The sequence below is a fragment of the Artemia franciscana genome, chromosome 5 (assembly GCF_032884065.1).
Source record: "Artemia franciscana chromosome 5, ASM3288406v1, whole genome shotgun sequence".
In the NCBI taxonomy this organism is placed as follows: Eukaryota; Metazoa; Arthropoda; class Branchiopoda; order Anostraca; family Artemiidae; genus Artemia; species Artemia franciscana.
The window spans coordinates 50,289,133-50,301,955 of record NC_088867.1 but is presented as its reverse complement, the minus strand read 5'-3'; the positions used below and the strand labels follow the sequence as shown (position 1 = coordinate 50,301,955).

The 12,823-nt window shown below is 34.2% G+C and overlaps 1 protein-coding gene across 1 annotated transcript in view; it reads right to left on the bottom strand.

The window, feature by feature from the left end:
• LOC136027550 (TBC1 domain family member 23-like) overlaps positions 1–12,823 on the bottom strand; it is an 80,051-nt gene that overhangs the window by 18,316 nt on the left and 48,912 nt on the right. The window contains exons 7-8 of the mRNA XM_065704911.1: positions 11,515–11,763; positions 7,204–7,402 (exon numbers count right to left, since the gene is read on the bottom strand). Coding sequence (XP_065560983.1) covers positions 7,204–7,402; positions 11,515–11,763 — 448 coding nt within the window. The remainder of the gene's footprint in view (positions 1–7,203; positions 7,403–11,514; positions 11,764–12,823) is intronic.

Genomic DNA, 12,823 nt, shown 5'->3' with positions numbered 1-12,823 from the left:
AACAGTTCAAATAAATAAACAGAGCTAGTTAATTAAATTTGACAACGCTTTCTGTCCGTAAAAATTCAAACTTTAACAGTCTATTGATACCCAAAGACAACTATAACTTCACAGGAAAGCCAAGGCTTCTTATATTGGTTGGTGCCGTTAGTTTTTAGCCTGTTCATTTTGAGAATTTTTACCCCACGTGTTTGTTTTACAAAAAATTGAATTCCCTATTTCTTTAAGACATACTCGGTTGCACAAGTTTTGACTTAACCAATTCAAATAATTAGATTACATTTTGACTTGACGTTTTTACAAGTTATGGCACGCACAGACATCTAGATCTTCATCTATATCTTGACCTGTCAAGACGTCCCGTTTTTTAAATAAATGACGCTTGTGATTTTTTAACTGAAGACGCGAGATCAGCCTTGTGAACTTTTCTCTAGCAAGTACCAGTGCTAATCCTGGCTTAGGTAACCAGGTTTCAATTGAAGATATAGTTTCCAATTCAAAGTCTGTCTCTCATTTTTGTTCCTCAGCCTAGAATGCCCCATCCTTGTAATGAATACTACAGGAAATGTGGAGCCGGGTCATTCCAGTGCTCTAGTGCAATACTTGATTGCACACAGCTTATGCTGGCATCACAAAAAGTAGTCGCCTTAAAAACCCTAAATGGTTATGCGTACAGTGCTGATCGTCAATGGTTGTAAAAGACGAGATTTATACCATCGATAATCAACCTGAAGTGATCCAACCAGTCGAAGCTGAAAAATCCCACCTTATTCCTAATGAAAAAAACCATTCCAATGATAATCCAACTAACAATATCCCCGTTGAAAAAGAGTGCTCTCCTTCCCCAGACCCACGCTCCTCTTACTCCCTTTAGGCTCCTACAATTAGCAAAAAAACAACTGCTCGCTTCAGCAACCGTTTTACTTTTCCTAAGTTCCTTCTTACGAACGCTGAAAGCCTGAATTTCAACAAAGTGACCGAACTAGAGGCCCTCTTCCAATTACACAAAATTGATGTAATTGCTGTAACAGAGGTCCAGGCACAGAACCCTGACCTTTTAAAAATGAATTAAATAAAAAAAAACAGTTTTTTTTTAACTGAAAGTAAGGAGCGACATTAAAACTTAAAACGACCAGAAATTACTTCGTATATGAAAGAGGCTGCTTCCTCATAAACGCCTCGCTCTTTACGCTAAAGTTTGACTCTTTCTCTCAATTCTTCTTTTTAAAACAGTAAAAAACTAGCGTCAAGAGCGGGGCGTTGATGAGGAAGCAGCCTCTTTCATATACGAAGTAATTTCTGGTCGTTTTAAGTTTTAATGTCGCTCCTTACTTTCAGTTAAAAAAACTTGTTTTTTTATTTAATTTCTGAACGTTTTTGAATCAATGCATGTTTTGATTTTGGCTCTCCGCAGAGGAATAATTAAAACAAAATTTGCATTTTTTTTTTTTTTGGCTAAATGGCTTTCTCATAATTTTGATCGAATGATTTTGAGAAAAAAAGAGCGGGGGAGGAAGCCTAGTTGCCCTCCGATTTTTTGGTTAATTAAAAAGGCAACTAGAATTTTTAATTTTTTACGAATATTTTTATTAGTAAAAGATTTACGTAACTTATAAATTAGCTTACGTAAAGAACTTTTGTATTCTCATATTTTTATTACATATATGAGGGGGTTCGCCCCCTTGTCAGATCCTCGCTCTTTACACTAAAGCTTAAATTTTGTCCCAATTCATTAAGAATGACCCCAGAATCACAAAAACCGTAGAATAAACAGTTGAAATTACTAAAAATACTTTAGCGTAAAGAGCGAGGTATTAGGAGGAGGTGAGCCCCTCAAATGGGTAATAATTTCTGTTTGTTTTAAGTTTTAATGCTGCTCCTTACTTCCAGCTGAAAAAACTTTTTCATATTTATTTTTTCATTGTTTTTTTAAATAATGCTAGTAAATCCTGCGCTCCCTTCATGGAGATTTTCTTCCCCCATGACAAATTATCGATGGAAAGTTTCCCCAGCATATCCCCCTCTTCTCAACCCCTCCCCCAACCAAATAATCCTCCTGAAAACGCCTGTACACTTCCCAATAACCATTTCTATATGTAAGCACTGGTCAAAGTTTGTAACTTGTTGCCCCTCCCACGGGGACTGTGGGGGAGTAAGTCGTCCCCAAAGACATAGTTATAAGGTTTAAAACGCTGAATAAAATGGCTATCTCAGAATTTTGATCCGTTGACTTTGGTAAAATAATTAGCGTGGGAGGGGGCCTAGGTGCCCTCCAATTTTTTTGGTCACTTAAAAAGGGCACTAGAACTTTTCATTTCCGTTAGAATGAGCCCTCTTGCAACATTCTAGGACAACTGGGTCGATACGATCACCCCTGGGGGAAAAAAAAACAAACAAAAAAACAAATAAACACGCATCCGTGATCTGCCTTCTGACAAAAAATACAAAATTCCACATTTTTGTAGATAGGAGTTTGAAACTTCTACAGTAGGATTCTCTGATACGCTCAATCTGATGGTGTGATTTTCGTCAAGATTCTATGACTTCTAGGGGGCGTTTCCCCCTATTTTCTAAAATAACGCAAATTTTCTCAGGCTCGTAACTTTTGATGGGTAAGACTAAACTTGATGAAACTTATATATTTAAAATCAGCATTAAAATGCGATTCTTTTGATGTAGGTATTGGTATCAAAATTCCATTTTTTAGAGTTTTGGTTACTATTGAGCCGGGTCGCTCCTTACTACAGTTCGTTACCACGAACTGTTTGATAACTGCTCCCAATTATTGCAACCTCGTCCCCAAGACCACCCGCTAGGTAAAAAGGGAGGCGGAATATTATCATTTGTAGGTGACTATCTCTTCCCTAAATTAATCCATACTCCCAACCTTTCAGATTACGATGAAATCATTTGGGTAAGCGTGAGACCCAAATTCTTACTTCGTTCTTTTAATTTGATTGTTTTTCGCTGCTTTTATTATGCCCCAAATCAAAACGCTGCACAAAGACAGCAGTTTCTCCAGCAACTACATAGTAGTACCGACTTTGACCTCTGTAAATTTCCAAATGCCGGTATTTTCCTAGTAGGTGATGGCAATGACCTAAAGTTAAATTCCCTTTGTAGTTCCCTCAATTTAAAACAAGTAGTAAAAATACCAACAACCAAAGGAAATACTATTCTTGATCTGATTAGCACGAATATGCAGACTTTTTATAGCTCACCTGTTCCTTTGCCCCCTTTAGGAGGAAGCTACCTTTTTGTCTATAAATGAAGCCTCTTTCCAAGTTTAATCATACATTTTCTGTTACCCAATTCACTTATCGTCCAATTTCCAATGAAGACATCTTCGAGTTTGAATCTTTGATTACATATGAAAACTGGCCAGCTCTTAAGGGGAATAATGACATTAATGTTAAAAGTATCTTACTTCCAAAATCTGATTAAAACCAAATACTTAGAATTCTTCCTGAGAAAAAAGTAAAATCGTCTTCTAATGACAAACCTTATATTACCAGTCAGTTAAAAAGGCTAATTAGGCTTAAATTTAATCTTTTTCAGAATGGTAAAACATCTGAAGCTAACTCACTGCGTAAACATATAAAAAAAGAAATACGTAAATCTGCTTCTGCGTATTGCAAATGTAAAGTCAAGGAGTTATTTTCTACTAAGCCAAAACAATGGTACAATAGTATAAAAAAAAAATTGTGGGAAAACACATAATAATATAGATTTCCATTTATAAGAAGAGCCCATTGATACAGCCAATGATCTGAATAAATTTCTTTCCTCCATAGTTCCAAGCCTCCCTCTCCTCCCTATAGATACTGATTATGATCTACACTCTCCCAATTCCCAATTATTTTGCCCTCTGATGTTGAGGCAAAAATTAAAAACATTAAAAAGTGCAGTGCCTGTCCACTAGACATCCCAATTATTAGACAAATTATTATAAATTAGACAAAGCCTTTGCAGACATTCTTTCAGAACCTTTGTCAGTACTTTTTAATGAAATTACCTCTACTGGTAGGTTCCCCGATTGTCAGGAAATTAGATTTTATTACTCCCGTAAAAAAGAAGGGTAGCAAACAAGATTTTGCTGGTGTTTGGTCCATTACTCTTACTCCGGTATTTTCCAAGTTATATGAAAGCTTTTTAGCTGATTGATTGAAAGTAAAAATAATCCCAAATGTTGGCCAAAGGCAATTCGAAAACTAGCGCTCTACCTCTACCTCACACTATCTGGTTCACCTTTTGGACACTATATGAAATAAACTTGAAAAACCCAATACCTGGCTCAATGTTATCGCAGTTGACCTACAAAAAGCTTTTGATTTAATCAACCATAATACATTAGTAAAAAAACTAACCAATGACTTCCTAGTTGGCCTCTACTTAATAAGAATAATTTTGTCCTTCCCTTCTAATAGAACGCAAGTCGTCAAATAACTGAATGTATACTATGATCCCCTCCCAATTTATAGTGGTGTACCCCAGGGAAACCTCTTAGGCCCAATTTTATTTCTTACCATGGTAAACAGTCTTGGTGTCGATTTACCGGATAGATGGAAATTCGTTAACGATTTAACTGTCTTAGAAACATGTTTCAAAAGTCTAAAAAGTAACCCAGTGGACATCTTGGAGTCAATATCAGATAAAGCTGTTGCTAGTGATATGAGAGTCAACCCTTTAAAGTCAACAGTTTTAACAATTAGTTTCCTAAAAACTCCCCCTTCTTTCTCCTGTCCTATCCCCCCTGAAATGCCTGTTAATACTACGAAATTACTGGGTGTTACCATCTCAAGCGACTTAAAATGGGATTGCCACGTTAATTATTTCTTAAACGTAAAAATACTGCATTTTCTCTCATCAAACTCCTTAATAAATTTAAATGACCTAAATCACGTTGTTTGAGGATTTTTCTCTCCTTTGTACGTCCTACACTTGAATACGCTTGTCCTGTTTGGCATTCTGGTATCTCCAATGAATTGTCGGACAGAATAGAGGCAGTTCAAAAAAGGTGCCTAAGAATTAACTTTAATGAGGGTAAAGTGCCTTACATTTCCCTTCTTCGGAGAGCAAATGTAGTCACCCTTAAGGAAAGGAGAGCACAAATTTTCTTGCGTTTTGCCCACAGTAGCTTGCATAACCCTCGTACTTTTTCTCTTTTCCCTAGTGATCATTTACCCCCCGTACTCGCCCCCCACGTTTTGTTTCAAGAAAAATCCTCCTTCTTGCCCCAATAAGAGTATCCACTGAAATATATAGAAGAACGTTCATCCCTCACATAGTTGAAATTTGAAATCAATAGCCCCTCCCCCTTTCTTTTTCACTTTTGAACTTGTCTTCGGCACAATCCTTTCATTAATTGTTGTTTCTTTGTTTTGCTTTTTCTTTTTAGGCATATGAAGCGAATTCAGCTCTATTAGAGCCTGTGATAGCCTTTTGAAGATAAATATTATCTTATCCTATCAGTCTCTCAGCCTCTATAAACAACAGCTTAATCTAAAAACTGCTAAACCTGAAAAAGTTGACCAGGATTACTTTTTTTAAGCAGAAAAAAAATGCTGCTGATAGTTTTTCCATCATCTTTTTAAATCCACTTTCTGAAAACAATGTCAGTAAAAGAACAAATATATGGTGGGATTGATGCCTAACATCCAAGGGTATTACATATCATTTCTGTAGTGCAAAATGGCACCTGCCTCTATGGCAGATACCATTTTAATTTCAACTATTCCGTGACTATATTATAAAATTCCACATTGTTTATAGGTACTTTTTATGAAATGAGCGAACGTTATACCAAACTGTTTGAATCCATTATTCTGGCATCCTGGTCTTCAGTAAATCCTAGACTAGCCGGCTTTAAATTTTCAACTGAATCAAACTCCTGCCTCTCCATTAAAAAAAAGAAGTGGTGCTTTCCCTTAAATTCGATTCGGGCTACCCAAAACAACATTCTTTTAATGAAAAAATGAACCTTCTTATTTCTCAATTTCCGTAACATCTAAATCAAACCCATATCCAAGTCATCTGATCTTCAGAGTAGTACCTTGATAAAAATATTCTGTTGAGTTTTTGCAAGGTGTCTTATCCATACCCATAAAGGGCGCAGATTCATCTTAGTAAAGTTTATATTCCTCATCAGAAGTGGATATAAAAAGTCCCCCTCCCTACAAAAAATATCTGAAAAGTTTGGCAGAAAACTGTACACCCTTCAGCAGGTAACAAAAAAAAGGAAAAAAGAAGCTGAGTAGGCTACTACTATTCGTCAGTCAAAGGATATCATATAAACCTAATATATTTATCAAACAAAAATTATCTATTTCGAGTGGATTATTTATCTGCAAAACAGATTGGATATGTGTTTAATACAAAATAAACTCTGATTACCTTTAATCAAAATTAAAGATTTAACATTTAGAATATGTGTCGTTGTGTTTGAATTACTTTCCTGATAAGCAACTATACCTGTTTTCGACATTCGAGGGACAGTAATGGTATCAAACACTCCAAGAAGGGAGTACCAAAAATAGACTGGAAAAGCGTTGAAAGCACTTATAGTCAGGGTACCTTCGCTCAATACGGTAATCTGTGCTTGATCGATCAGCTTCATAGAAAAACAACATATTTTCCTTTCCATGATAGATAAACTTTTTATGTTCTTTTTTTTATGGTTAAAGTTGCGTTTGTGAAAATTCGACAACACCCCACCCCTCATCTGATGGTCCTATATATAGCCTTAGGATATATATCAAATTAAAAGCGAACGCTAAAACAATAAAATTCATACTTTGTAATATAAGGCAGATTGATATTAATCAATTTATCATGTTTCCTTCTTCATTTAACTTGTTTAAAATAATGTTTTCATCCAATATTCAATCAGGTATTCGGACTATACTGGATATCTTCGAGTCTATACAGCAGATACCCGTTACGATGGAAACAACAACAAGGAAAGATATTATAAGGGCTATATATAAGTCTATCAAGGGGGGTAAATTGTCAGGGTAATGACTATCATGTTGAAAAAGAGCAATGAATCCAATAAAAAGAAAAAAAAAAACAATGAATCTAGAAAAAATAATGAATCTAATAGTACTAATTTTACTTTAAAAATATTTCCTTCTGGAAAACCACTACTCCGCACCTTTACCAAGTACTTTTTTCAATTTTTAACACAAAGAATAAATAGAATACCTGAGAATCCGCCCACTAAAACTGAAACATGCTGTTTTTTTCTTTGTAGAAAATAGGATATTGCCATATTCAATTCACCATCATCAGCATGTCGACCAGTTCCCATGAAACAGTAATGCTCACTAGGTGCTTCTTTATCATCAGGGCTTTTAAATATGGTTTCAGTTAGTGTATTAAACACAGTTGGATCTTGAAGAAGCTAGATTAAAAAAATATATATATATAAAAGGTCAACGGAATACAATTATCTTTAATAGAATGGATGGCTAAACATGGTTCGACAATATATATATATAATATATATATATATATATATATATATATATATATATATATATATATATATATATATATATATATTTAATGTGTTTGTGCTGTTGCATTGATGATTTCTCTTTTCGTTATATATATATATATATATATATATATATATATATATATATATATATATATATATATTATATATATATATATATATATATATATATATATATATATATATATATATATATATATATATATATGTATATATATATATATATATATATATATATATATTATATATATATATATATATATATATATATATATATATATATATATATATATATATATATATATATATATATATATATATATATATATATATATAATATATATATATATATATATATATATATATATATATATATATATATATATATATATATATATATATATATATATATATATATATATATATATATATATATATATATATATATATTTATATATATATATATATATATATATATATATATATATATATATATATATATATATATATATATATATATTATATATATATATATATATATATATATATATATATATATATATATATATATATATATATATATATATATATATATAGTGGACGTTCGAAATAACTGTTAAATATCCTTATTTCCGGTTTTCACCGGAGAATGTTGACATTCAATTCAATTCGAATATGACTTGATTACTGAATTCTCTACCATTACCTGATTGCAATACTATAACATAGAAACGTTTAACAAATCTGACTAAAATATTTATAACGTCGAAACGTTTTAATCGTCTTTGATTCAAAGGTGTGTTGCACTTAATTTTAGCAGAAATCACTTGATAAAGTATTTTAGAGTACTTTTCTTGAGAAAAAATAAAAACAGTTGTCTTCCCGTTTACCCGCAATTAATGCATTTAGCTTAAAAAAAAAGATTAGGATTCACTGCAGCATCCATTCTGTATAAATCAGGGTATCGGAAAATTTCAAACTTCACTTAAGACCAACAAAGCTGACTCAACCCAAGTAGAGATATTTATTTGGTTTTTTCCCTATCTTATCTCTTAATTAGAGATAAGGATTGGGTCTAAAGAATTCGGGTTTTTTCCTCTCTTTTGGACATTCATAGGACTAGGTTTTAAGGATTTAAGGGAAATTATTACTTAATTTAGATGAAATATTTTAGTGAATTAGGTATTAAGTGGAAGTCGGCATTGACCATTTTTGGACATAAAAATCACTAAGTCAATGCAACAGAAAACAAAATAATGACGAAACTAGCTCACATTTGATATATTATAGTTATTATTTAAACAAAAGTTCAACATGACAATTCAAGCACAAACATAAGTCAAGGTGGATGTTGTAATCTATTGTCTATGTCCAAGCTATCTTCTGATATGAAATTCTAACAAAATAAAATAACTTTTTATTTATTTAAAAATCGTCCATGAAATCTAGGCCGGATTAATTTAAATTTGATACAGGTTTAAGGTCTTCTAATGCTATTATGTTTAAAAATTAAATAATTTTTTTATCTTTTGACATTTATTATTCTGACCTTTAGTCATCAGACTTGATCGGGACTGAGTATTCAGAATTTCTTTTTCATTATTAGAAGCATATGAAATTCTGGCCTGGTTTTTAATTAAATTATTATAAATAGAATTTAATCTGTATTCTCCCTCATTTATATTTAATACTAAGCCCTTAAAAATATATTTTTTATTTATTTCTATGACCTCTCTAAACTATATAACAGTTCAACCATATCATCAAATATTTTTGTTTGATCGAAGTTCAACTGAGTCTTCTCCTCAGTAGAGGACTCCTCCAGGCCACTCAGCGTGTCCCCAGGTGGCGGATAGGGGAACGCCTTACAAAAATGTAGGGTACCGCCATCGGAGGCGTAGGCCAAGGGGGAGCCCTGTTTCTGAGAGTCCATAACGGAAATGGGGCACCCTCTCCCTGGGGCCGTAATTACAAGCGGAGGAGGAAAAAGGCCCCTCCAGTATACACACAGCAGGACCCACCGGCGTGCGAACACGTCCCGTGATTTACAAATCTTCTCCAAGTAATGAGTTAAATTACATGATGACGCAGAGCACCATGGTGGGAGGATTCTCTATAGGAGGACTGCTCAAAAGGGCGGAAGATCCAGACATTAGACAACGGCCTCTGCAAGTTGAAGGAGAGGAGTGGCTCACCGCTGTCAACGAATCAGCAAAGAAACCTGGTCCTTTCTAAATATGAATATGACGAGAAACTCCAAAGATCAAGGTACAACCGCGTCCGGGGTTATCAACGACTCTTGTTATGATGCCAAACCTGCTACTGCGTCCAGGATAACCAACGACCTTGCTACTGCGTACGGTAAACCGACGACCTTCATAGGCCTAAGACGACCCCAGACTGGACGACACTCTAATATTGAGGGAAAATGATTTAACACCCAAACTTAGCAAAACCTGGGAAAATCGATCTCCTATTGAGAAAAATTAATAGATAACAATGGGATGTAGTTGGCATGGTAGAGATGCACCTCCCCCGAGCCGGAGAAGAAAATATCCTTGGAACCACTTTCTTATTGTCAGGACGTACCGACAATGTTCATCGACAGGGTGTCAGTTTCATTCTCTCTCCAGCGATTATTGCTTGTATTCTACGAAGGAGGATGTTAGTCGCGATTCTGGTTTGGTGGCTTGCCAGTCTGATAGGTCAGTAGTTTTCACACTCTTTCATTAAGCCTTTTTTGTGGATTAATTATAACAAAAAAATTTCCACAAGACAAGTTCTTCAAAGAAAAGTAAAGAGCTCCATTAAGCCAAGAACGAGCAAAAATAAAGTCGAATAATCTTCCAAGCGTAAAACTACCAGAAATCACTATCAATAAATAAATGAAGCTAAAAACGAACACAAGTTACAATAAATAGCCGATTCAAACTCAAAACGAGCAAAAATTAACATTAGTAAGGCTGACAAACCCTATACCTTCTTTTGCGCTTTACTGAAAAAAAATACGCTTGAAATGTTTTCACCTTTCTTACTTTCATAAGTGGAAAATTATCAAAACCTTAATAAAAAAAATGTCAATATATGTCAAATTAACTGACAATCCACAGTCAGTTGTTTGTTTGTTTGTTTTTTTTGTGTTTCGACATAACAACACGCATCCTCGATATATGAAATATTTATACTATTGTGTGCAAGACAGTTGATCGAATAAACGTTCCGCAACTGCTTATTCAAAAGTTTCTAACGAAGAAATAAAAGCTTAAATACGGACAAGTCCTTTTATTAGAGAGTGAAAATCAGATACAAAAAGTTCTGGATATTTCCACCACATAAAGCAGTGATGGTCATTAGCAGATAAACTAATGTATTACCATTAAAACAAACTACATCTGTACAGATTAAAATAATTTCTCCCGGGTCACAGATAGTTTCTACTTCATTGGCTGAGAGGGTTCATTAACAGAGTACATTCAACGTCTTGAGTTCTTCAATATTGCCCAAATGTAAGTTGAATTTTAAATGAAGGCGGTACGAACTTCTTCTTTTTTCAAATCACAAGCGAAATGTTGCTGAATTTACAGTTATTCTCTTGTAAATCCAGAACTTTAAATTCAAAATCTACACTTTTAAATTACTTGATCATTGATGTATATGGTCGAAATATCCAGAATTTTTTGTACCTGTTTTTTACTATCTAATAGAAGGACTTACCCCCATTTAAACTTTTATTTGTTCGTCACAGAAAGACAGTGTGGTCTTCGAAAAAATTTCAAAAGCTTATGGTCTTCTTTTAAATTTTAGGAAGGGATTTATTGCTATTTCTAAGGAATCTATTGCAGTTTACAGAAACATCTTATTTTGTGAATTTTTAGAGATTTTTAATCCTCAAATTCATGGTTTAGCTATAAGGATTAAATAAATATTAAAAACAATATCCCCAAGTAAATACCAAGACTTATAACAACACAAGTTTAATTATAAAAAATACTCACGACGTTACAGTCAAGGATAACTGCTCCTGGAACATGACCCGAACTTGTACTCCCATATGGTCTGCAATCTATAAGTTTGAACTTCAATTTAGTTTCATCTGGATTTTGAAGAGAATCAACGAGTTCACTAACTGTGACGGGCAGACACAGGGATTGACTAAGTGGAATGTGTTTGGTGTCCAATTCAGCAGCAGTGAAATGTTGTTCCAGCGAAGCCTCTGATTCGCCAAACATTTTTTCGTGAAATAGCTATAACAAGAAGCATCATTCATGCATTAAGCGAATTCAACCAATCCCTTTTTAGGCGCAACTGCCCTAAACTGTGACTACCTAGAACTGCGTCTGAAACTGGCTTTATAGTGACATTTTTTTCAAGATACGACTATGATTCAATTAACGACAAAAGTGAGTTCTTCCCATATTCAACCCGGTCGTTAAAAAAAAAGGTAAAGGATACGGCATTAGACTTTACAGTCCCTACCAGCGGTGCTGATCTCCGTTTCTTGGCCCTTTAGCCAGGAAGTGCAATGGGGGGTTGGGGGCCAACTATCCTGTGCTTTCGCACACCCTTCCTGTTTACCTTCCCCAGATTTCTCCAGGTACCCATTTAGAGCTGGGTCGACTCTGGCTAAGCTTACAGAGTCACGCCACTGACCCCCTCCCCAAACTGAACAATTGGGTACACTGGGATTCGAAGCCACGTCCTTTCAACCCGGTCGTTAGATTCACTGTAAATAGTAGACAGCAAATTGATTTCAGACAGTTTACAAATTGCAATCAGTTGGAAACTAGTTTAGGCAAAAAAAAGTTTTTTTTTTAAATAAGGCACAGCTTATCAATAAATATGGGAGAAGCAGCTTTTTAACCAAATAGTTCACATAGTTCAAAAATCTGCGTTCCATAGAACTACATGAACACATAATAAGGATGAGAAAAACTCTTGAGAGAAATTATTGGCCTAAAAATTACAGCTCAGATGCTGATCCTATCAAGAAACAACTATAAGCCCAGATCTGACTTCATTCCATGTTTGGGCGAGATCCGACATCCCCTTCTGGAAAATGTGCTGATGAGAGTAATTTAGAGACAGTACAATTTTTGCTAAGACTAACTTTGGTTGGGATCTGACAACCTCTTTTGGTAAATATCTTGATCGCATGAATATAATGTCATTACTCCCCCACAGAAATTAGATTGGCTATAGACTCTTGAAGGAGATCAAAGAATGATACTATCTGTCATCTCTAATCAACTTTTGCTGAAATCTCCAAGCTCTTCTGTTTAATGTCCTGACAACAAGAATTTATGA